This window comes from Parasteatoda tepidariorum, chromosome 5, assembly GCF_982258835.1.
Source record: "Parasteatoda tepidariorum strain Cologne lab strain chromosome 5, Ptep-v5.0, whole genome shotgun sequence".
Taxonomy (NCBI): Eukaryota; Metazoa; Arthropoda; class Arachnida; order Araneae; family Theridiidae; genus Parasteatoda; species Parasteatoda tepidariorum.
Window position 1 is genome coordinate 17,339,774 of NC_141759.1, and position 27,795 is coordinate 17,367,568.

The window sequence follows — 27,795 nt, forward strand, 5'->3', positions numbered from 1 at the left end:
GGAAAGTAGGACATTTCGCAATAATTATTGTTGATCACTTTTGTTCTGATCCTAGAGGAATTACGTGGAGGGAAAACTTCTCTTTGTCGCAAGAGAGAGTTTAAGTCATTAATGAAGAAAGTATTCAAAATATCTGTAAGAATTATTTGTTTTTAACAGATTATTTTTAATTAAAAAAGTTTTACCAAATTTCTGAAATAATTTCTGTGCCCTTATTGAGCTGTCACTCCTTATGCTGAGCAATGCTTGTTTGTTAGCATTCTTTTGATTTGTTTTTACTTGTTAAGGTTAACGTGTGATCTCTACCCCTAGGGAGTAGTATTTTCATAAATTTTTAAAATCTTAGATAATCACAATAAGTTACTTTTTGTTTAACTCTGTTGGCATCGATATTAAAGTGAGTTTAAACAGAACTGTCATTCTTACTTCAACGCTGTTTTGCTAATTAGGTTGCTTAGTTCTTAACGTTTAGTTTGAGTTACCTTTTGATGTTTTTCATGTTATTTATTCACTGTGCAGGCCTACCAACTATGCTTTTTGCAAAATATTTTATGGGGTGGTGGACATTTAAATACCAAAGCTTTCAGAATTTTCGGTAATTTTGCCAACAATTTAAAAACCTCGCCACGAAAGAGGTGGGTTAAAGTGGCGTTGCATTGTATGAACTTTTAAGTTATTTATTAGTAGTGGTGTGAGAAATAAGTTTAAATGAATAATAAATTAAAATAGAGATAGCTACCACTAGAATGAATTTTTACAAAAGAGAAAGTTAGCAGCCCTGACTGAGTGGTATTTATCATTAAAATGTTGATCATGGTAAGTGTTTAGCGTTTTAATTTATGTTAAGCTAAGCCACCCTCCAGCAAAAGAACTTTCCATTCTCTGCATAGTGCATTGCCTTGTTGTCATAAAACATCAAGAGGATTCATGTTATTGGAATAAAACTAGTGGCGAGCCGAGATACAGTTAGGTGCGTCACAAACTATATTTTTGTAATCTTTTATCACTAACTTTCTTGGTATAGGTTTTCTCCAAAACTATGCCAATAGATTGAGCAATTATTACGCTTTTTGGTTCTATCTCATTACCACCAAATTAGCTCACCAAATTATTTCCACTTAATCTTTCTGTATTAACCGAACGGTGTGAAGACATATCAGAATAGTAGTTCTTTTAATTTTGTTGATTGCATTGATGCAATATGGTGTAATTAGTTGCAGGAAAGGTAATAGCTTCGGTGTTAAAATCATTCTGGGCAGCGATGCAACCTGTGAAAATGTTCTCTCAAGTAAGAATAGAAAAAAATCGTTTTTTTCCAGATTCAGATTTTTCATAAAATAAAAGAATCCATTTTTGTCTCTCCAAAACTTTTTAATTTTGGTTTGGTCTCAGGTCAGCAGTTATGTGGTTTGAAATTAATTTACCCATATGCTGACACACCACAACTGATCAATATCTGATATTTTGCCTTGAATCTCAAATTATGCGTCATACCGTTATTTCCTTAAATTTAAAATGTGATGTATCTGAATTGTTATGCTAGTACTATATAATTGGAATTTCACTTAAATGTCTTCATTCATAAATAACTATGGAATAGACAGCATTATTTAAACAATTATTATATGTTTTAAAGGGAGAGTTCTAGTGTAGTCCGTTTTTGTCAAATGTGTTGTAATATCAGCTATAATATTTTTTTTTTTAATGAATATTTCAAATGCATAATTTACAAATGTTTAAAAAGTGATTTGATAGTAATGTATGCAAACTTAAAAGTGCATCAAAATTATGCTTTTTTTCAAAAAGGTACTTTTATTATGAATTATGGGGTTTTTTTTCCGCTCAATTATTTAAATAAATTTTAGTTCGATTTTTTAAGTTATAATATATTTACGCATGCACATGGAAAAATTCGAAAAGTAGTTGTCATATAAAGATGAAATATTGTATTATATCATGAGACTAACTATAGGATATTTCACTATTGTAAATACATCTAGATTTTATGACTCAAGATTCAAATTTTTTATTCTAATGTGATAGCAAATAGTAGTAAAAAGCCTTTGGCTCTTTTAAAAATTGATACCAGTTCTTAATTGCTACGGATTCGTTTGAACACCTGTATAACTTATGCAAGATAATTCATGTTGATAAAATGCAATATTTAATTTTGGCGTAAAAAGCACTTTTTGGGAAAAGTAGGACTTTATATTTAGACTAATACATTTTCTATCATCGGCTCCAACTTTAGTTTTATATAATCACAATGATCTAATTTCAGTTCAATATGTAAATATATTATCAATAAATAATGATAAATACGATTGTCTTCTTTCTCTAAGATAAATTTCAAAAATGAAATAATTCAGTTACCAGTCTGAAATTTATCGAAAACTTCACACGTATTTGGCGCTTAATGGGCTAACGGCTTGTTTTAACGTAAAATAAGTATATTTATAAATGAAGAACACAACTTAAAAATGTCCTCTTTAGACCCAACCCAAGGAATCCATTAGGTTAGGATACATCACCAAATATACGGCATACGCAATCTGAAAAAAGTGGTGAATTTTTTTCTTCAAGATTGCTTAAAATTAAATAAAGTTAACTTTCAGTTCCTTTTGTAAAATCAGTCGTAAAGTTTATACACCAAAAAGATAAAACGAAATCAAAATATTTTGTCAGTTATGTATACTTTTAAAAATTTAGCTACCAGTTTAAAACATTTTCCAGGTCATGACACATCAGGTCTGAAGATGTTAGATAGTTCAAACAATCATCACCCTGGGATTTCCAGGTAGTGAATGATGTTTCAAACAATCGTCTCCATGGGAATTCAGGCAGTGAAAGATAGTTCGAACAATTATCTCTGTGGGAATTCTGGAAGTGAAAGATGGTTTAAACAATTATCTCTGTGGGAATTTAGAAAGTGAAAGATAGTTCAAACAATTATTTCCGTGGGAATTCCAGGTAGTGAATGATAGTTCAAGCAATTATCATCGGAATTCCAGGTAGTGGATGATACTTCAAACAATTATCTGCGTGGGAATTCCAGGTAGTGAATGATACTTCAAACAATTATCTGCGTGGGAATTCCAGGTAGTGAATGATACTTCAAACAATTATCCGCATGGGAATTCCAGGTAGTGAATGATACTTCAGACAATTATCTCCGTGGGAATTCAGGTAGTGAAAGATAGTTCAAACAATTAACTCCATAGCAACTTAGGTAGTGAAAGATACTTCAATCAATCATCATCTTAGGAACTCAGGAAAGTGAACAAAAGTTAACTAGCTAGCAAGTTAGTTTCTACATCAACTCTAGTTCGAGCTCATAAAATAAGATTTCGAAGGAGATCTAAATAAATTTCCCCCTACTACAACGGATATATGCTCCTCATTGAAGAAAAAAAAACACATAACTTCTCAGGTACAAAACACAAACACGCTAAACCCCAAATTGTGTTGCTTATGATATTTATGGTTTTGACTGTCGCAGCTTTAAGAATACGAAATTTCTAAAATATTCTTTTTGCCATGAGTCAAAAGATTTATCACTTTTCCTAAAACGTCTAATTCTTTAGTTTTAAATTTTATGTTTTAGATTTCGTTGAATTTATTTATAAATGTATGTTAAATCCGTCATTTATTTATAAATGTATGTTAAATCCATCCTTAACTTTCTCATGCTTTGAGTAAAAAGTGGGCGTTACTTTCCTTCATTACCTAATTTTCAATCAGTGACTTCTAAAACTTGCTTCTCAGATTTTGAAGAAGAAAAAAAATAGCTTAATTCCCAGATAGCAATATAAGGTTTTTTTCACCCAACAAAAACCTTTTCATGAAACTTAAAAAGGATTTTTAGACGGTTTACGCGTAAACCTTCTAACCTTAAAACGAGATCTGCGACAATCTGCTCTATTCTACGCACATTACCCTAATCCAGGGGTCGGCAACCTTTTGAAATGAAAGAGCCAAAAGTAACAATTTTACAAAATTTCCCGCTTTTAAAGAGCCACTGAAAATTTTTGATTTAATACTATAATATTTTTTTATCTATAGATTATTTTTAATTAAAAAAAACGGTTTTGAATACAGAATAATATTTATTCTTTATTTTTAAAATACGCTAATAATTTTTTTTTTAAATTTAGTTTTTATTTAATTTTTAATTTTTTAACTTATTTCTTTTTTATTGGGGGGGGGGGGGGAAAGAATATTTGGGTCATTAAAATTCGATGAAAATTGCAAATTTTCTTACTAATTCTTGTCAAATTTTCAACAGAAAACGCGATTTTTTTTATTAAATGTGCAACGAAACACAATCTTATCAGACAGATTTTATAATAATTCTTTTTAATTTTTCATAGCAATTCCGTAATAATATTCATTTATATTATATCAGAATTTTTTCACAATTTTCCTTTTTTAAGAATTATGTAACGTCTATTCTTGTTATTGTTAAAAACAATTTTTAAGCACTTAATTATTAAACATTTAAATAAATTTTGAATTTTTTTTTTCAAGGCAAACGTTAAATCGACTTATGATGAAGTGCTAGAAACGATGGTCACGTACTTTTTCTATTTATTGTAATTTCTATTTCTATTTATTTTCTATTTATTGTAAACATTTATAGAGCCTCGAGCTTTCCAACTCAAATAATTTAACATTATTTTAAAAAATTAATTTAATAATAGTCACTGAAAGTAACGATCTTCTATTATTTTAAATATCTTTTATACGCAAAATTACAACATTAATGTATTTGATTGCTAAATTTAATAATATGCAGGTAATTCGGAGTGACCGCTCTTAATATGCATTTAAAGAAATTTTGTTTCAAGTGAACGCGAAAACGAACGGATAGAGGTTACACGTTAGAATTTTAACAATCAAAAACAAGCAAATCACTGTTGAGGAAGGCGAGTGTAAAAAGGAGATTAGCGATTTTTTACAAAATTAAATAACTTTATAAATTAAAAACTTCAACATTCACCTGGCAATTAAACAGGCCTGTTATTATTACTATTATTATAAAGATTATATCAATACATTGCGTTAGATATTTTTTAAATTTATATGCTTGTTTTTTCCCTTTTAAATTTTAATTTACTACATCCGCTGAAGTAGATTTTTATCTTTATTTTTTACAAGGTTTATAAAAATTTATATTAAGGGTGGTCTTTTCATAACATCATGTTTTACATGATAATAACATGTGATACACATCAAAGGCTTTAAAAAATGTAGATGAAAATTAAATTAGTATTTATTCATTAAACTGAAACATTAAACTGAAAAATTATCAGACATCAATTATGACTCGTGCATTTTTTTTTAAACTCTTAATCTAAGTAGGATTCTTTCTGATGCATTTCAAATATTATATGCGTATTTATTTAATTTTAGTAATTTGATTTGCGAATAATTATTTTTAATGCTTATTTATTACTAAATTTTTTTTTTCATTTTCATTTAATAATTTTATTTATTTTTATTATTCATTTTATAATTTACATTGTTATTAATATAAGAGCTGTGACTAAAATCTTGAATGGGGATACAGAAATAGTTCTTTTTTTTCTGGGGGGGGGGATGAACTAGTTTTGGAAGCACAGATAAATTTTTTCACGCATTCTTGCCTTAAATTGTAAAATGCTAAATTTTTTATCCGAATATTTCTTTATATAAAAATAATACTATATAAATAATAAATAAAACTTTTAAAAAAATTTAACTATGTATTCAAACATTGCAGCGTGATAAATCATAAATAAATATTTTTAAAATTTTATGACTTGTAAATAATGCTTTACCGAAGAATGTTTAAGTCTTTTATTTAAAATATTAAAAAAAAAAAAACCTTAAATCGCAAAATAATTTTTTTTTCTAGTTAAGGTAGTTAAAGTACAATTTTGTTAATTATTTATTTTGTTAATTATCGTGCCTTTTAATACAAAACTGTGAATTGAGTTTTTACATAATTACAAAAATATTAAGTTTCTTTTTACTAATAATTAACTTAAACAAATGAAAAATTGTTAACTTAAATCTAAAATATAAATAAAAAACATTAAATACATACGAAATACATCAACATAGTAACAAAAAAGATGAAGAAAAAAAAATTATTTTAAAAAAAACTGCCGCTTTTCTATTTTTAAACACATTACATTTTTAATAAAATAAGCATTAGTATAGTTTTGTTCATAAAGGATTGCAGTTTGAACTTATTATAAAAGCAACTACTGCGAACAAATATAGAATTTGATTTTTGAAATTTAAATTAAATAAGATCTGTGAAAAATAATCTCAACTGAAAAAATTAAATTTAAAAATAAATTACTATTTTAAACACAAAATTAAAAAGCTTAGTAAATAACTATTTAAAAAAAGAAAAAAGAATTCCTATATTTAGAATTCAAATATGATTTATCTGCTTGCATCTCAAGCTCCTACTAATGAATATAAATAACGTAAAAAAATTTTAATTGCTCTTTTTTCTTTCTTTTAATCATTTTACAGTGGAAAAGAGATTAAAAAATTTTTACCTACTTCATAAAAATCAATTTTTACCCATATATATTTTTTAAAAAAATATTTTTTTCTTTTTTGAAAAAAGTCTTATACCTAAATTTTGAAGCAATAATTAAGGAATTAATTTAACAAGAAAATAACAACATATTTAATGAAATTTAATTTTACCTTAATATTTAAACAATAAGACTGCAAATAGTAAATATTCATAAAAGATTTATGCTTACATTCCGTAATAATTTTAATTTATAAGATATGCTTTGAGTAACTAAGTACTTGTAAACTGGTACTGGACAGTTAAAGACAGGTCAGTGAAGTAACTGGGGAGGTGAGGGAAAAGAAACTGGACAGTCATATAGAGAAAACCACAGCTGTGTGTGCATTGAGCCCTTTTCTTCCCTTTCTTAACGACATGGACAAAGATATTGTCTTTATTCTTAGAAAGAGCAAGAGAAAACGTGAGAAAAAGGCATTTCTAGATAAATACTTTTAAAGCACCCTGGATTTTTCAAGTTGACAGAAATTTCCGGGGTTTTGTCTGCTGTTTCACAAGATCAGAGTCGCAGGCATCATCCTTTTTTTGTGCCTTTTCATGGTGTCGGTAACGGCATGCTCAAACAGACAACAGACTTGCCACTTTTCCGGGTGAATACTCGGAATGAGACACCCCTCTAACCGGACTTAACGCCAGGCCTGAGGGTAGCTGTTTGTAATTAACGATTATAAGAATAGAAAGCTCTTGAGAAATTAGGTACTTAAAAATATTTTTTCTTATTTTTAAGGGCTTTGGTAACAATTTATTAATTTTTTCGTATGGAACTGGTGAGCCGCAACTTTGCATCAAAAGAGCCACATGTGGCTCGCGAGCCACAGGTTGCCGACCACTGCCCTAATCCAAAACCTCGGAAAACAACCTTCTACTTAACAACCTTAAAACGAGGTTGTCTTAGGGTTTTCAAGAGAAAAAGAAACCTTGAATAACGCTTGTTCTAAGATAAAAATCATCCTAAATCTACATAATTATAAGGTTTCCGTTTGCAGCGTTTCGTATGCTCAGCTAAAATCTACCTTGTCATGAGATTTTCATTGACAATGTAATTTAATACTATTGCTAGTGTACGTCAGCTAAAACGTCATCCTGAACGTGATATCATCTCCCCCAGGATTGTATGACGGCGCGTTTCATTATTCGTTTTAAATTTTAAAGTTTACTTCTTATACCTTCTCAGTCCAAGGAAAATTCTCGTTTCCATTAATTTTGCTTGATTATTTTGGGGGAAATAGTCATTTTTTATCAGTCTGACTTACTTTGCTGTAAGAACTTAGAGATTTACAAGTTAAAATATCGTTTAATGTAAAATTTTTTTTATTCAACGATTTGATTTATGAAAACACAAAACAAATAGAACATATGTAATACTTAAAGAGGGTTTGCGTATTTTCTTCTTTCTTATTCGGAAAATTATGCGGTGTGAGAAGTTTTGATGAGTGCGAAAACGTTTAGTTTTTTGTATATCAAAGAAAATTAACATAAAATATCTTCTTTTGACAAAATAAATAAAATGCAGCTGATTATTTATCTCTTACTTAATATGTATGTTGTTGTTGTTAATTTACGTCGCACTAGAGCTGCACAATGGGCTATTGGCGACGGTCTGGGAAACACCCCGGAGGATGATCCGAAGACCTTAATATGTATGACTTGATAAATGTAAAAAACTTAATGATAACAAAATATTTTTTAAAAAAATCGTTTAATGAATGTAGAAATTCCAAACATACTTTTTTAACACACAACAACAAATAAATATTATGATTATCATAACAGTTAGTGCATTAGTACAAATCAGATATGCCTTAATTATATTAAGTATTTTGTTAATACATAAAAATATTATCTGTATAATAACCATTAGTGAATAATACAAAACAGATATACCATAATTAAATCAACTATTTCGTCAATACATAAACAAATGATATTGTAGGTATAATAACCACCAGTGAATACACAACATATTTAACGTGAAGGAATTAGCGAAACAATCTTCATTAAAATAAATTATTTCCTCTTCAGATATGCTCCTTTCTCTGAAAAATAAGAGGAAATTTTTGTGTGCGTACTTGCGTATATAGAATGAAATTTTATGCATATACTCATGAATTGTATGTACGTACATAGACTCAAACGTATATTGTACGTACAGAAAAGCATGCGTATATTATATGTATACAGGTGCATACACACTCTTCGCTTGGATATTTTATTGCTATACCCTAATTAGGTTTGCAGTAAGGTAAAATGAAAGAGAGAAGGTCGCACATTTTAAAGGAACGGCAACGCATAGGACCCCTAAAGCCAAATTCGAGAAAAAAGTGAAATTTGTAAAAAAATATTGAAGAGTCAATTTTAAACTCCAGATCCAAATTTTTTTAAATTTTATTTATTTCTTAATGAGATTGTTCGAATGAAAAGTTTCTAAAAAAGAACTATTACTTATACTTGTGTCGAGAAACCTTTAAAAGAAAGTTTTCGTATTGCACTTTCGCTGACCTTAAAAAACAATCCAAAAACATAGTCTTATGTTCGTTTATTTGCTTTCCCTTAAATGAGGTCCTTTGCAAAATATTTTCTTATTATTTATTAATATTTTTGCTGAAAAGGTTCATATTTGCTTTATTTCGTCTCCTTTGAAAAAGGTTTTCGCTTAATATTTCTGCTAACCTAATCATGACAGCCAACAAAAATACAAAAAATAAGGTTTACAATTTGCTTGTTTTCTGACCTAAATAACAATATTTTTTAAAAAAGATTTAAGAATCATTTAGTTTTCCTTTAAGGAGGAAAGGTTGGAAATTGCAATATTTTTACGTCATTGAAAAAAGGTTTTTACTGCAAACCTTTTCGTGACAATAAAAATAAAGTTAAAACACAAGGTTGTCGTAAGGTTACATGCTTTCTGGGAGTGCACCAAGCCAAGAAGCCTTCCTGCCACCTGCATAAATTGCAATGGAAAGCATCCAGCCTATTTTACGGGCTGTGTTGCTAGACCAAGACGGAAACCACCTCAGACGAAGAGACAGCTCAGGAGCGCTACCGATACTGCTACCAGATTTCTGCATATCTTCCGAGAGATGCAAGAATTTCTACAAAACGAGGAGCTGGTTCAGCTTCTCCGTTCCATCCTACCAGAAAACAAGCCATTGTGACATCACTTCTATCCACCAAGCCAACTACTCATCCAAGCCTTCTTTAAATTTTTTTTCTTCATAAAGACATTATTCCAGGTGCCCACGGGCATCATCTCAGATAGGAGTGAAGTGTCCGCTTCGTGGGCAGGGACACCGTAAACGAACTCAGTCTAAGTCTAATTAATAGCGTTAAAACTTAAAAAACTAATGAAATATAAGTCATCAATAGCCCAAGGTTACGTGATTTGCAATTGGATTTCCTTTAGAAATGATAGCTAGCTTGCGGTTGGTACTAGTAGAGATGATTTAAAAAAGATGTATAACATACTAATATCAAATCAATACTGGTGATTTTTGATATTAGCTGAAATATCTAAGTCTTTGGTCATTTGGTTTGCACCATTATGAATAGCGAATGTTGATTAATGATTGAGTCTTGGTTCCGGAGGGTTGACCTCAGATATGCTAAATAATTAGTGTAAGTGATATTAAGTTACGAAATCACTGAAATATACTTAAAAAAAAATGCCATTCATTCGACGGATTTGGATTTCTAAATCCCAAAATTTAGGGGCAGTCGCAATATGAGATATACGTATAGTCCCCATTGTTTGGAGAGGAGAGCTATTCAAAGTTTGAACAACTTAATGATAATTTTGCATACTTCGCCATAGCTCGAGAATACTCGAGCAATTTGAAATTTTTGTCACACACTTCTAAAGGTTGTTTTCTCACCGATAATTACGTGCTAAAAATTACTTTTGATAAATATTTATTTTTTATTATTTTATGTTTTGATAGTTGGAGTAAATTTGAATTGTAGGGCATACAATTTCTCACATCGTTATTAAAGAAGGTAATTTAATATGGCAAAATACAAAATTTGAGCGAAATTGATCTTGAGAAATCAAGCTTTTAATATACGACTTTTTAAAAACTCGGCTTAAAATTCTGTATACGAACTAAATGAATTTAGACCCTTCCCCCGCATAACAATTTCTTTTTAAAAAAATTAACTTTTGAAAACTAATTAAATTTAATTAGTTTTGAAAGTTGTTTTTAAGAAAAAAGATAAATATAAATCATTTAAATATTTGGGGAAAAGAAGGTTTCTTGTATCTTTATGATCATACATTATACGAATGCATATGCTTCATGATTGAACAAGCTCTAATTTTTCTATACATAGGATGCTTATTGTTTGTTTTAATATTCTGAAAATGAAGATAACTATTTAATGAAAAAAATTACTGTTATTGTCTCTTTAATGTTACTTCTTTTTCTGAGAAACTAAACTGTTGTCATGGTTGGTTATAAACTACATATCATAGCCTTATGCTATAATTTTATTTTGTTGTCATTTTACTTTGATTATACGAAACAAATATTATATATAAATAAAGGACATTTTTAGAACCCTTTTGAAAACAGTATAAAAAATTTTCCAAGCATAATTTTTTACTGCAAACATATGTTTATGGCAGTGATATATAGGTGATATAAATGTAATGTGTAAATATATATTTATTTTTTATACTATGACATATATTTCCTTTTTATTTTAATTTTATAATAGTCGTTGAGCAGCTGATAAAAATAAACAGTCAATAAAAATGAAAATAAACAAGCATTTTACTCCAGAATAATTATTCTAGGTTGGACTAGGGCACATGAACCCCTTGGTTTTTACATTTTTTTGTCCTCTGGTCATTACCAAATCGCTATATGTGTGCTTGAAAAGGTTCCATCCATTGCCTTGACAAGTAATTACCCCCTTAGAATGACTACATCCTTGTAATGTGATATGAAGAGAAGGGATAAATTATTTTTCTTGTCTCTGCTTGTGGGTAACAAAATAAAGATTTATTTGGACATCATTTGAAATTTTTTCTCTGCATTCTAGTCATACTCTTAAGTGCTAAATGTTTCTTTTTTAAAAAAAAATCTGTATCAGCTTTGAAGAAGCATTTTTTTTCAAGATTCTTAAATAAAAAAACATTGATATTGATCGATATTGAAGCCTTTTTCAAATAATGTATCCACGGTATTCGCTGTAGTTGCCATACCCTAGGTACGCCACTGCACATATGGTTCTTTCATTTCAAATTTTCATTAATTTAATAATCAAAATCGTTATTATTCTTGACTTGAAATTTGGATCAATCGACTTCCTAAGGTTTTTACATCAATTTTCCGCTAGATGACGCAAAAGTAGACTTGAATATGATCAGTTTTTTGTTTTACTTTTTACGATTTGAACTGTGGCATCATGTTAATTTGTTTATTGCAACATCCTTCACCGGCAACAACACACGTGCATATTGAACTGAAGCTAAGTAGCAGTAAATTTCTGTTTCCAGCTTCCATTTAAATTCCACTTTCCATTTAAAAGACTGAATATGAGCTGGTTGTTTGGAGTTAAGAGGGATCCTGTTCCTGATTTCAGTTCTATGAATGTTTCCAGTGGTAGTGGATCTCCGCCAGAAAATCAAGGGACCGGCGATGGAGGATCAAACTCAGGCTCCAATGATGATAGGAAATCTATGTCTTATAGATTTGATTCTTCAGCTTTGGAAAGAGCAGCGAAAGCTGCTAAAGAATTGGAACAATCTCGTAGGTTTTATTTCCCTTAAAAATAAAGATATGATTGAAACCAATTCCTAGTCTTTTATACAACATTATTCTTTTTTTCCTCCAATCTATTTCTGATGAAATTTAAGCTATTGTTGCATTTTTCGTACTATATTTAGAATATCATATTTTTCGTCGTTAAAATAATCGTTCTAATATTGTTTGAAGAAATCTTAGACAGATGATGGTGAAAACAGACATTCACCCATGAAAGTCAACCAATCACATTGTTGGTGTTGTGAATGTTCAGATTATTTATTATATCCGATTTGATATTAATTTATTTAATATGTTTATATTTATCTGGATTCGATGTTGGGCATAGGGAATCCTGGACAATTCACCTTAACCTTTAAAAAACATCTCTGAAGGGAATAATTGGCAATAGCCCACATATCTCTGATGATTTGTTATCTGATTATCTTTAATAATAACCGCACTATTAGGTGAATTTATTATGTGAATCCCATTTTCTGGTACTTTTTACAATGTTTTTTTTTTAATTCTTCAGGGCCATTGTTGGTGTATGTGATTAACAATACACAAGCAAACTTTAATAATTAAAGGCTAAGTTGAACAGACTAGAAAAAAAACTTGAAATATCTATATATTTAAATAACAGCTATGTATTTAAATATCTATATAATGTCTTTATATTTAAAAAGTTAAATTAAAATTGCTAACCCTACAGAAAAAAATTAGACTTATAAATATTATTTAAGAATACTGTTGATTTTTCATTAACACTAACTTAAATATGCTTATATATATATATGTATATGTACACACACACATATATATATGTTATATATTTTTATAATTTTTACTAATATGCACTATATTTTGTTAGTTTATAATAATATAGTATTATTATAAACTATTATTGATAGCTTCATAATTTCTTAAGCTTTTTTTCTAGTTTTTTCATCATTACTATGCTTTTAGCTTATGTTTATTAATCATAAGAAGTATTAAGTTTTGACAAATCCATTGTAGGAAAAATATCTGGAGTGATCGTATTTAAGATTTTTCGTATCCTTCCCGCCCCAAAACTAAGAGAAGGCTAGGGCACATGATTTTGCCACAATTTTGACATAGTTCTGCTTATCTCAAGAATATTAGTTTGCAGAATTCTGCAATTCAAAAGCTTATCTGACAAAATGTTCACAGATTTTTGCAATCTAAAGTTTAAATTTTGAATCTTCTGCAAAAATCTTGTCAACGATACTTTTACATTTATGTGAATTTACTACCAATTGGGGAAAATTTGCCTATTTGATTATTTTGAATTAGCTAAATTTTTCCATTTTGAATATTTGAAGCTGCACCAAAATTTATTATTGTGATTCATATTGATGTGATATAAATATGAAACATAGGTTTTCATGTCGTTCTAATCTAAAAATTGCACATTACGATTAGTATCCACGCTCTTGAAATATCCATTAGTGTAATTCGTATTCATGCAATTTAAATATCCAATATTGCGATTTGTATTTATGCTTTTTTAAAATCCAATATTGGGATTCGTAATTGTGCAATTTTAAAATTCAGTATTGTTATCTTCAGGGATGAGATTTTTCCGCTTTTTAGCGGATTTCCGCTTTTTTCACTTTTATCACTTGAATTTCAGCTTTTTTCTCAAAAATTCAGATTTTTCTAAAAATTTCATTTTTTTTTATAAGTATTCCGCTTTTTCAGAAAATTTACCGATTTTCAAAGAGAAACAGAAAATTCAAACTGCATAGCTACCAAACCTTTTTCATTTTTACTTATTTTAGCTGTTTTCTCTCCGTTTACTCACAGCAAATAAGATTTTCGGAATTTTTTACCCGCCCTCCAGATGGATCAGATTTTTGTAGTTCAAGTGACGCTGCTTCTGACAAGCCTTTTAGAGGTCCCAAGCCTAGAATCTGCTAATATCTCGATCTCATTCACACGATTTTAATATCAAACATAGCTTATCATATTTGCGTGTTGCGATTCTGATTCACGTGATTTGAGTATTGTATGTTGCGATTCTTATTTACGAGATTTAAAAATCCGATATTGTGATTCGTATTTACGCCTTTTTAAAAACCTATGTAGCGATTCATATTCACGCAAGTTTAAAATTCAATGTTTTGATTTGCTCATGCGGTTTATAATATCAAACATTGATTTTCGTATTTATATGTTATTTTAAAATAAGGCATTGGGATTCGCATTCACGCACTCTAAAAATTCATAATTCTTATTTATGCAATCTAAAAATTCCGCATCATGATTCGTATTTACGCGATCTAAAAATTATGAATCGTGATTTGTATTTACGCGTTTTAAAAATTCTATATCCCAGTTTGTATTTTCTTATTTTCAAAATCGTATATCTAGTTTCATATTCATGTGATTTCAAAATCCATAATTGTTATTCATATTCACGCAATTTTAAGATCAACTATCGGAATTCTTGTAAGAAGTAAAATTTTTTTAATTAGTTACTATAAAGATGATTGTTTTTCTAACTACGATTATTAGTATATGTAAGTGTTACAACATCAGGAAACTGGAAGGTAATATATTCAAAACTTACATTCTGTGCTTGCAAAGAAGAAAAAATAGGATTTGTCACAAGATGTTTGAAGATGGACTAACGACTAAATATAGCAAACATAAAAGATATAGCAAACAAAAGCAATCACTTAAAAAGTGATTTAATTTAAATTTTTTTTTTTTGGAAAAAGAGTTAACTCAAAATTTTATTTATAATTGCTGTTATTTATGCTATAAAATGCAAAATTCTTATGAAATAAAAGACAATTATCTAAACTGTTGCTGATTGTCATGTAATTTTTCAAACTAAAATAGCAATTTTTGTATGTTAAGGAGTTACTATATATTTCTACTTCACTGTTATTGATATGTTTCAAAGGACTCTAGTTAGATTAGACTATAATATGAACATAATGATTCAGTCCATTGTTAAAGTTTTTTTTCCCAATATAATTTAAAAAGTAATATTACTGATATATTTGCTATAAACCACATAACAGTATTTATTAAAAGAAATGAAATATTAATGTATGTTCTCAGTAGTTTTAATTTGCTGAACCAGGTAGTTTTTCAAGTAATATTGTCTCTTATGTGAACTGAGGAAAAATATAATTTCCAGCTTTTATTTTTTCAATTGGGAATTTTTATTTTCACTAAATGTTAAGTATCAATGTAATCATTTATATAATAATAGATTAGTACCAATATTATGTCAACACATTATTTATCACCTTAAACTGTCTGAAATTTATTATTAAAGGGTTGCGCTTGCGTAAAATTTACTATTGTGGAAATTCAGCTTTTTTGCCTTTTGGCTAATCTCATCCCTGTATCTTTCTATGAACTAATTTTTTTTTTCTTCTTAAACTAGTGTTAAGCTTTTTTCTCACAGGTGTGATGTTCTTTATTAGTTCATAAAATTATATTAAACATGTATATTGTATAAATCTGTGCAACTTTATGGATCTGTAACATTGCACTGCAGTCGAAATATAACATGAAAAAACTTCAAGTATTTATTAACAACTGTTTAAGAAGAAAGCTGTGTACTAATTGGCTCCATAAAATTTGTCATTCAGAAATCCTTAGAAAAGCAAAACAAAAATGGATAGATCTGTAGATTAAAAAAATGGAAGTGGATTAATCATATCCCACAATAACCTGATAAAATTCATAGCAAAACAAGTTTTTGATTAGAACCCTGAAGGCAATAGAAAAAGAGGAATCTTTCATTTAGAGAATGAGTGGAAATTACTTTTTCAAATATGCATATATAAAATAGTATGAGACAGTAGCTTAAAAATTGTTGATTATCAAATTAACTTATTACATGATATTACGCGTTTTTATAACTTTTTTTCGGTGTTAAGTGAGTGCCCTTTTAAAACTCGAAGTGCCGTTTACTGTGGTGAAGAACTCTACCCTTTTGCGTTCCTAGTAAGAACTCTGTATGGTATATAAATTGATATTTTGACCTTGAGTTTTTGCAAATTTTCGTTTTTATTTTTTTTACTCTGTGTCACAAAGACCCATGCAATATTAAAAGTACAAATACTCGAAATGTTACAACTTGTTAGTGAGATTTATTTTTTTCCAGGCGCTACTTAATATATGTGCTTAAGAAACTCAGCTTTAGAAAACAAAGTGTCTTTAAATGAAAATGAATATAACTTCAAATGCTTATTTTAAAAAGAAAATGATCATCATAATCTAAAAAATTTATAAAAACTAAACAGCAAATTGCAATTGAAATTTTTTTTTAAATTTAGGACTTCTTGCAATATTTTGAGTTTTATTAAAATTTTGTATGAATTCTCTCCGATAATTACTTGATTGCTGGTAGTTGTACTCGTTAAAAATCAAAATGTTTAATGCATGGGCTGATTGTGCTCCGGAAAAAATCTGGATATCCAGAATTTTTGCTAACAGTGATCCGGAAGTTTCCGGAGATCAAAGGTCCAGATGTTTAAAAAAATCATTGATCACAGAAGTTTCCGGAAATCAAATTTTCAAAGGTGGAACTTAAAAACACAGTTTATTTTATTTGTTTGTAAGGGAGAGCCAGAGAGATACTTTCTAAGCTTATATTCGTGATTAATATTCATTTTTTATCAGTAAACAGTTGTTATAATCATAAACTCAAGAAAGAAAGACATATTTGTAAATTTTAATTACTTCTCCAGGTCATCATAGGTATGTGTAAATGGTATAGGTATGCGTAAAATTTTAAATATATTTTAAGTAAACTAAGAAATACTGAGAAAAAGGAAAAAAACCTTGTTTAAATTTTTTTCTAATTTTTCAATTGAAACTGTTTTTTTTTATTTATTTTATTTTTTTTGAACACAAGAAATTTTCCGGAATTTTGACTTGGGCTCACAATCACCCCTTTATTGTGTACTTCTAGTATCCCTGGTCATATCTAAAGTTTTTTTCTTTTTTTTTTCGCAAATAAAAAATTAGGGGATCATTATTTAGCTAAGTAAATCTGTAAAAGTTTTAAAAATATAAGTAAAAGTTTTAAAAATATGCTTATTAGTAGTTTTTTTAAAAATCTTTATCAACTTTGTTATTATGTAATCAAATTTTCTATCTTAATTTTTAATTTATTCTCTTCATCTAGCTAATGCAAAGCAGTATTTAGACTTAGCAAAGATGCAGGAAGTGAATTTGCAGTTAGAAAAGCAGACAAAAATTAAGGAATATGAAGCTCTGATTGAAAACTCTAAATCTGAACAAATTCGTGTTCAACAAGAAGAAAGGAGAAAAACTATTGCAGAAGAAACTAAGCACAATCAAGCGGTATTAAACATAATTTAACTCAATTTTTTTTCCTGTTGTTAAATTCTTTTAATGCTTTACTTTTATGTTTATTTTCTTTGATCTCTATACCTAATAATTAGAAAAATGGTAATATTTGATGAAATATCAGATCTGTGAGATGAGCCTTGTATTACAAGTTCAAATCGTTTTAAGTTTTAAACTATTTAAATAAATGTATAACCACTAGCTATTCAAACTATGCTGTTGATAATTTCCATGTGATGTCATGATATTTTATTTAAAAATTATTTTTATCAATATTATAAATAATTAAGTCCAGGATTGGGAAGATTTAAATCATGTGATTTTTTTTAAAATAATTGATTTAAAGTAACCCATTTTTTAAAAAATTGTTTTAAATCACCTGATTTTTTTAAACCATTGATTTGAGTTAAAAATGCTACTTAAGCAGTATAATTTATTAATATATTCTTAATTAAGAATGTGTAGTCTTTTTAAATATTTATTTTATTGAAGATTACGGATTTCATAATTAGAAATAATGAGTGGAAAATGCTAGTAAATTATTATTTGATTCCTAAACAACAGAAGAAAGATTATTTGATTAAAAGTTTTGTTAAACTTTTAAATTAAAAATATTTTTTAGCTCTACACAAAATAAGTTGCTGTTTAATAAATATATTTCTATCAGGCTTATTAAGTTTGTCTATTTAAATAAGAGTTCTTTTAAAACCTTTATTATGTAGTTTGTATTTATAAATAATGGAGGAAGACTTTTTCTGTAAGACTTTTTTTGTAATTAAGAATAATTGTTTTGTTTTCTGATATCAATTTATTCTTCATTTCATATTTAATATAAAAAAAATTATATCTTAGTTTGTCTTTACACTTAATAGATTATACACGAATAAATTAATTTCATTGATCGCCACTATTATAATCACTGAATTATAAATTCAAGTCCTTTTTGATATCAAACTTGGAAAAATAAAATCATTGCAATTTAGGACATGCTAATTTTGATTCAATTATTACTATTTTTTATTTGAGCTGTGTTTACTTAATATATATACGTATATATATTTTTTATAGAGAGCACAATACCAAGATCAATTATCTAGAAAACGATATGAAGATCAATTGACACAGCAGGTAAAATTTCTCATATTTATTTACGATTTCATAATTATTACATATTATGTTATTTATTAATCATATTTCTCATATTATTTCTCATATACTCTCTACATAAGAGAAGAAGAATTTATGTTTTATTTTTACACTTCAACTAAGACTATGAACTCCTTTGCAAAATCTTAAGTCAGAAATACGATTTTTACTCTAATTGTTTCCAATTTTACCATGCTTAGGGTTAAAAAAATCTTTTTTTAAAATTTTTTTTTATAATATTGAACTTTTTCCCCCAGCTTTTCCTTTTTGGCTTTTCGAAGTTAATTAGAGTAAGGCTTGAGGAATTAATTAACATTATTAATTTGTGTTAATTTAGCTATTTTTTTTTAAAAAATTCATTTGAAACATGCGTAACAAAAGTTTCAAATCACGAAAAATGGTATTTTAAATTATATATAAATAGATTTGTAATTTCATTGAATTCTCATTCTAAAAGTATTATATATTGCATCTTGTTATAACAATAGTATCAATTATAATTTGAAATTAGTATCTCAAAATTTTGTGAGTATACCTTAGCGATTTTGATTCTAAAATTAGAAATTGCAAAAGAAAATATTTAGAAAAGCTAATTAAAAATTTAAGCATGATAGAATGTAGAAATGATGGAAATTAAAAATGTTTCAATCTATGTAGTTCATATTCTATTCTATCATAAACAGAAACTTAATGACTAATATTGATTTGTTACTAATAAAATAGAATAAAAAAAAAACAAGCCTGAGTTTTTTCAAGTTCTTTTTCAGGTGAGTATTTTTGAAAAACCAATTTTTTTTGCATTGAGAAAAATTATAAAAACCACAAGCCTGCTTTTTTATATCAGATACCAAAATTTACCACGATTATTCATACATATATATACAAAAGTTTTCTAATGAAAAATTGCATGATATAGAAAAAATATGGTCTGGATTTGCATTTATTAAATTTTTCTAAAGTACCTGAAAAAGTCAGGATTTTTTTTTCTTCTGAGATTAGGTGGGAACCCTGCTGTACTTAAAAAATATCTTATCAAAATAAATATTACTAACCTTTTTTATTTTGTCTGTCTTTTGGTTTTGAAGTAATACACTTATTATTTTTTTCATTTTAAAAGCAAAAAGCGAATGACGAAAATCTCAGAAAACAGGAGGAGTCTCTGGCAAAACAAGAAGCTATGCGAAGAGGTTGGTATAATTTATAGTTCAAAATGTTTTTTTCTTGCTTTTATTGTACTTAATATTTATTATTTACTTAATATTTATTTATTACTCAATATTTTATTTTACTAAAATACTTATTTTGCGTAAGTCATTGTTTAATTTGGGGAACATCACTATTAATTATGCTTGCAATTCTTCAAATGCCATGGTGCATAGCATTTTTAAAAAATGCTTAAAGGTGCTTATTTTTGATTTTCGTTTTTTAAAAGCCCTTAAAGGTGCTTTTTTCATTGGGCGATTTTAAATAGTGCTTAAATTTCCCTTTTCCAAATTGAGATTTTTCCTTTACCATGTTGATTTTCGCTACGAATTACTGTTCATATTGTTCTATTCAATGTTTTCTCAATTAATTCAACCCCAATCTATTTCGGCGCATTGTCAGTCCGTAGCGTATGAAAACGCCATTCGATTTACAAAAATTTTGACAATTGTCAAAAAATTGTTTTTTTGACACGACTGGTTAAAACCGTCAATTGTCAGAAACTTTCCCACCCTGCCTAATTATGATATTTTAAAGTGCTTAAAAGGTGCTTATTTATTGTTGAATAATTTGGCTATGCACCCCGAAATGCTCATTTTACCTTTTTTTTATTTCTATTTTGTCCACTTCTGAAAAAACTTGCCATCCCTATTGTGACCAACTCCATTTTTAATTTTCTTGATTTTTTATTTTTTTTTAAATGTCTTAGTTATGCTTTTGTAGCCTCTCCATCAATGTTTACTGATTGTGCCTTACTGCATTAATCTAAAAAGTAAAATAATTCAATTTTGCTATTTCCCTGTCGTTTCATTTAGCATATCTGTTAAGAGTTCTATTAATTTTTTAGCTACCCTAGAGAAAGAAATGGATGTGAGACATAAAAGTGAAATGAAAAGAATAGAGGCTGAAATGAGAGCAAAAGGAAAAATTGAACGTGAAAACCAAGATCTTTACTTGGAACGAATAAGAGTGAAAGCTTCAGAAAGTCGTACAACTGTCCTCGAATCACTCAAGTAACTACCATTTTTACACACTTTGTTTTCTTTACAAGTACACTGGTCACTAGAGGTAAAAAAACTGGCCAACAGGCCTCTTTTACGTGGCATCCCTTTTTAAAAACTTGGAATTTTATTAAAGCTAAATAATTTGTCACTGTTGTAAATTGTATTTTCAATATAATTTTAATATGGAATGAATTTAAAATTGTAAAAAAATACATCTTATTCTTGAGAGAAATAAATTTTTCATCTTAAAATTTTGATTGTCACACAAGTTTTTTTTAACTATATCTAATTGTTATTTGGTATTGCATGATCAATTCTTTAAAAAAAAATTTTAAATTCTTTTTAAATTTTTCTTCTCGGTGAAAAGTGGCAACCACTAATTTTGCTCTTTAATCAGTTTTGGTGATACATATTTGTCATAAATTATTCTTTTCTAGAACAGCTGGTTCTATTTTGGGTGTTGGATTCAATGCATTTCTTAGTGATTGGAGTAAAGTTACAACATCAGTAAGTGTTATTCTTTATTTAGTTTTTTTTTTAAAAATCAATAGGATTATTTTTTGTTTAAGGTACTGCTTATAAGTAGTTTTTTTTTTTTTTTTTTTTACATTTGTTAGGCAGGTGTATCATTTCTCCACAGAATTTCATTCTAAGACTTAACTAACAAATCAAGAATTGAAAAAAAAAGTTCAATGTCTTTGACTTTAAACCATCCGCAAATCGTACAAAACTGTTTGAATTACCTTATTTCTTCAGAACTGATTTGTTAATTGCAAACCACATGTGGCACATTTTTATTGACATACCCTGAATAGATTATTACCCTGATTAAATATATTACCCTGAATAGATTACAATATTTAATTCAGTTTTAGTCACATGCCTAAAACTGAATTAAATATTGTAATCTATTCAGGGTATTATAATCTGAAGGTATTATAATCATATTGTAATCTGAATAAAATATTGCATCTATTGTAAAATATTCAGGGTTCATTTTTCGTGGGATCATTTTTAGTCCAAAACATGCATATAGTTGTAGAGCTATAAGAAATTTTAGCTCCCCGGCAACTGTTTCATTATGCACCCTGTGCCTGAAGGAAATCAAATGTGTGTGAACACACACTGTGAAATTCAAAGTTCACTTGTATTATAATAAATTTTAAGCAATAGTGTGGGACGTGCCATGCAATGAACTTAACCTTAAAAAACATCTGTGTAAGGTAGACCTGAAAATTTAAATTTTCAGATAGTAGTCAGCAGACTCTGATAACTTAGCAACCACTTTTTCTTCAAGCCTAATTAGTTGGTGAGTAGTGAGATCGAGTCGTAATGAGTCGGTATTAGTAGTGAGATTGATAGGTCCTTTTATATTAGCAAACACTTTTTGCAAACTTTTTTTTTTACTTGGTTTAAAATATATTTTTAGAAAAATAAATTCATGTTATGTATGGCTATAGAAAATTCAACAATAAAAATATTCTAATTATATGGCGAAGTTTTTGTTTTGTTCAACCTACTGATTGTAACGAACTTTATTTAAAAATATTTTTTGGAGGGCAAATTACACTTAATGTATACATTATGACTTTCAAACATGTGAATTGCTAAGAAACTTTCTTCCCACATGATTCTGAAGGATCAAAAATTTTAAATGTAGGTATTGGTCATCTAAATGAAAACTATGTTATCTTTCTGAATTGATGTTTTTATCATTAAAGAATTTTCAAAAAAGAGAAGAAAAAAACTTGAAAAAGTAACTGCATGTTTATTTGAAAGTTGCCATTTTTTGTTGACTTGCCTCATGGCGGGTGGTGAATGATTATTTTCAGGTCTAGTGTAGGGTATACAGAGCAAATGTATAATGGACACTGGTACTTTAGCTTAAAAAAACATCAGTGTTGAGTATATCAGGCTGTGGCACTTAACCTTAAAAAATAAGTAATTATTAAATTAAAATTTAACCTCTTTTTCAGTCATATTCTTTACACAAAATGAAAAGTACTGCAGATACCAGTGTATATATTGAATCATAGGCAACAATTATGTTACTGCTCACCAGAAAATATATAAGAACTCACTTGAAGGTAAAGAGTATTCCACTTTCACAAATCTTTTTTAAAAATCTTCTAAGCAACAACATTATCATTGATAATAGTAATCAAAAATTTTCAATATCACACAAAATTAACTAAAAAATAGACATCATAATTTAAACTTTCAAACTTCTCAAAAAATATTGGAAAAATCGCCCTATTTCCACTAACCTTAATTTTAACAAAAACATTAAATTTATTCCTCTTATTCTTACAAAAACTTTTTAATCTACTCCATCTTTATTGAACTTCTAATCATTGCCTATGCAGTCAATAACGACCTTAAAAAAATCAAAACCAATATACAAACTGAAATTAAGAAACAACTTGAGCTAAAAATCTCTTTATAAAACCCAATTACTCCCAACAAAATATTAATTCTGCAAAAAATAAAAATTCAATCCAAAAACCAAAATGTAATTATAAAATTCCTGTCGAAATTTTTATATCGACAAATACAATTTTTGAACACATCATTACTGTAATCTCCCATCTATGCAAACAGAAAACATTCCTAATCACAACATTAAATATACACATCCACTACTATCTTGTGGGCGTCATTTATTCTATTTGATTATCCTGTAAGTCCATTAGCATCACCGTCATAATTGTGTTATATCTTAATCCAGATTATTTTCAGCTATCACAAAATTCGACGAAGAAACAAAAGTCCCCAAAAAACTGTTGGCGTAACAAATTTGTTCCTAATCGGGAAATTTTCTATCATTCCCGATTCATTTTATGGGTGTTAAAAATAAAATGATGCAAGTCTTTTAAGTTTTTGGTAATTCTTTTTAGGTTGCTGGCGCCACATTGTTGGTTTTAGGTTATTATTCAGTGAAGCGAGGAACCGGTATTGCAGCCAAATACATTGAAGCACATCTTGGAAAACCATCTTTAGTACAAGAGACTTCACGCTTTAGTTTACTAGAAGCTTTAAAACATCCTGTGAAGACAACGAAGCGTCTTTCAAATAAGCCTAAAGATGTTTTGCAAGGTGTCATCCTTAGTGTAAGTAGATGATAAACTATTATAGCATGAGAACATTCCACAATATATTAAAAATGACTAGGTTTGTTTTCCAATAACGTGAATTGTTTAAATTTTTTTGAAATTTGATTACATAATAGTAATTATAAAAGAGAAAATATATCAAAATGAAGGTAAGGTATAGTTTGTCTGTTGAAAGAACTCCCCTGGTCACTAAGTCTTGGACTGTCTGCTGCTATGGAAACAAGAAACAGCACATTTCAAAGAGGGAAGTTTCTCTCTGTCCCCTAATTCTCTTTCTCTTGTCGATCCTTAATATTCTCTTTCTAAAAATTAAAAAGTGTGAAACAAAATTTTTAAGTTTAAAAAAATTTTTTGAGATAAAAACATTTCTCAATAACAAAAAATTTCTGTGCTGCTCCTTTAGATGTCATGTGTCTAATGATACTGAGACTCACAGCAAAATGTGAAATCAAATGTAAAATAATTTACGAAGTGTAGAATTTTGAATTTTTTCAATGGGGGTAATGATGATTTTTTGAATGACACTGCTAATGTTATCGTATCCAATGTTGATGATGTTCTGAAAGCTAAGTTGTTGCTTTGCGGTATGTTTCAAAAGTTTTCATATTACATTTATTGTTTTTAATATACTCTCAAAAAAAGTATCTTTTCTTATTCCTAATTTTTTTTTCTAAAGATGATTTAAAGTGTTTTATTGAAAAAAAGTTTATATGTAAAGAAATTTTGATGCAAGAAAAGCAAAGTTAATTGTATGGAACAAATAAAAAATAGTTTTTGAAAAAAATAAATAGATACAGAGTTGTTCCTTTTTAATTCATTTCTTATAATGCATCAATATCGCATGATAAATGAATCTTCGACTTTACTGCAAGTGTATAAGTTGACCCCCTGATTTTTGTAAAATTGTGAACATTTGAGTTAAAATTAATTAATTCCTATTTCTTAACAAAATGGAAGGACAACTTTTTAAAATTCATTTACATATTTCTCTAAAATTCTTTCATATTATTACAAAACGTCTCTAGCTTTCATATTAAACCCTTAACGAACCAATGTTGCCATATCAGCATGGCTTACTGGTCCTAACGTCGTGTATATTGAGATCAAAGTTATTAATTGATTTGTCACTTGTTGTCGTGTCTTAAAATTTATTTAGTTGTAATTTATTATAAAATTATAATTAATGTATTTAATTGCTAAAATTATACTTGGGAAGCAACTTGAAATATTTCCAGACCACTAGTGTTAAATGAATTGATAATTTTTATATCTCTAAATATGCTTACTTTTATGTAAAAAATAGATTCTATAATTTATTATTAATAATTTATACTTATCAAATTAAATAGCATTTTGCATGTGTTTCTAGCCTGCCTTGGAAGAAAGACTCAGTCAGATAACTATTGCTACAAGTAACACAAGAAAAAACAAAGGAATGTATAAGAATCTATTGCTCTTTGGTCCACCCGGAACAGGAAAAACTTTATTCGTTAAAGTAAGTATTTTTGCACGAAAGGAACATACAGAGATGATTTTTTTTCTGCATTTTACAATAGAATAAAAGGAAAAATTGTGCGTTAAGTTCCGCATTTTGGAATTTCGAGACATGGGTTTTTTTTTCGCCTTTTTTCCTGTTTACCTAAACACACAATTTAAAATTATGCTTACATGATTAAAATCACACATCGGGAATCATATACAAGGATATAAAAATATTGGGATCTGTATTCACGCAGTTTAAAATCAAACATCGCTATTCATATTCACATGAATTAAAAACCTCATTTTGGGATTTTTATGAATATGATTTAAAAATCTCAGATCAAGATTCATATTCACTTAATGTAAAATTACACATCTCAATTCATATTCAAACGATTTAAAAATTTCACATAAAGATTCTTATTTACACATTTTTAAAGTCTCACATCAAGAATCATATTTAAAAGGGAAAGAAAAAAATCACACATTGATATTTTTATTGTAACATTAATAATATTCTAAGAATATTTTTAATTATTTAAAAATTATTAAAATTATATTTAAAAATTATTATTTAATTATTATCAGGCATTTTTGATTATTTAAAAAGTGTTTTGCGCATAATATTTTTGATTTTATATTTTTATTTTTACCAAACTCATCCCTGAACACAGCTTAATTTTAACAAATGGCAATATGTTACAACTGACTTTTAAAAAAAAATAAAAATAATTGCTCTTATTCATTATGTATGTGTTGCTTGTGTGTTGTCAGACATCACAATTTTACCTTTATTTTTAATACTCTTTTCAATAATTTCTTAGTTAGTAATGATAAAATTGCATTAGTTTCTACATAAATATGAAACCTCATAAATTTAGTTCAAACAAACTATTGCTGATAACTATTAACATGTTAATTAAGGAAAAAATGGATAAAAATCCCCAACTGGGTTTTGCGCCTCTTCCCACAATTACTATAATTTTAAACTTCAATTTCATTTTCCTATTTTAATCATTATTTCCTAATGAAACTTACCTTTTTTACTGTTATGTAAATATCTGAAAATATTGACACACACACACAAAAAAAAAAAAAAATTAAAGAGAATTATGAATACATTTTTATTCATAATTCTTCTGTTCAGCTATCAGCATTCTAAATTCTTCATTACGTAAATTTTTTTTTATTTTTAATTTTATAAAATTTTTTAAAGAATTAGAAAATATTATTGTGTGATATTTTTCTCCTTTTTTTTTTTTTTTTTTTTTTTTTTTTTTTTAAATTTCATTTTTTAAATCTTTCATAAATTGGCAATTATGAAGAAAAGAAAGTATTTTGTATTGGAGAAAAAAAAAATTCCAGACATTTTCCTCTTATAATTTATTAATTATAAATCTTAGAATTAATTAAATGAAGTTTCCTATTTGGCAGAGAAATCTTAAGTTTTACATTTTTAATGTTGATGAATCAGTGATTTTAGAATTTCTTTTAGTATTATTTTTCTTTCTTTTAATTCCAGAGATTAGCTCAGCATTGTGGAATGAACTATGCAATAATGACTGGTGGAGATGTTGTAGCAATGAGAGAAGAAGGTGTAACAGCTATAAATAAAGTCTTTGACTGGGCAAATAGTTCTCGGAAGGGGTAATTGTCTTACACTATTATTTGCTTGACAGTTCTTAAACACTAGAGGGGAGATTTTCAATCTGTCTATCTATATATATATATTTAAGAATTAAAAAGGCATAATGTATTTTTAAAAAAAATTCTAGATGATCAAAAACATCTATGAGCATTGCACAAGTCATGGGTGATTGCACTCCATGTGCACCTCGGAATTCCGAGTTTCTTGTATCATCATTGGAGGCCTAAAAACTAGGCGCATGGCTTGTGATTTTTCAACAAATTTTTTATAATTAAGCGTTATTTAAAACCATTGATTCATAGACTTCTGCAAGTCAAAACTTAGAATCCAGCAAAAGTTTCAAAATCTAGAACATAAATTTCGAAACTTTCGCTAAATCGCGTTAGAGAGACATTTTCATTATTATTATTCTTCCGCCAAATTTTTTTCCCTCTTTTTTTTTTTAGGATTGTTGGACTTTTGAAATTTTTAATATTTGAAACTATAACGGAATCCT

General features: G+C 27.8%; 1 protein-coding gene across 2 annotated transcripts in view; it reads left to right on the forward strand.

Annotated features, from left to right (window-relative positions):
- Positions 1-11,998: 11,998 nt before the first annotated feature.
- Positions 11,999-27,795, forward strand: part of LOC107450685 (ATPase family AAA domain containing bor) — a 29,903-nt gene continuing 14,106 nt past the window's right edge. For both annotated transcript variants that reach the window (XM_071185909.2, XM_016066539.4), the window contains exons 1-9: positions 11,999-12,345; positions 17,519-17,697; positions 18,772-18,831; positions 19,967-20,036; positions 20,900-21,065; positions 21,494-21,563; positions 23,954-24,166; positions 25,539-25,664; positions 27,174-27,298. In XM_071185909.2, the coding sequence (XP_071042010.1) occupies positions 12,132-12,345; positions 17,519-17,697; positions 18,772-18,831; positions 19,967-20,036; positions 20,900-21,065; positions 21,494-21,563; positions 23,954-24,166; positions 25,539-25,664; positions 27,174-27,298 (1,223 nt within the window). In that variant the 5' untranslated portion in view covers positions 11,999-12,131. The remainder of the gene's footprint in view (positions 12,346-17,518; positions 17,698-18,771; positions 18,832-19,966; positions 20,037-20,899; positions 21,066-21,493; positions 21,564-23,953; positions 24,167-25,538; positions 25,665-27,173; positions 27,299-27,795) is intronic.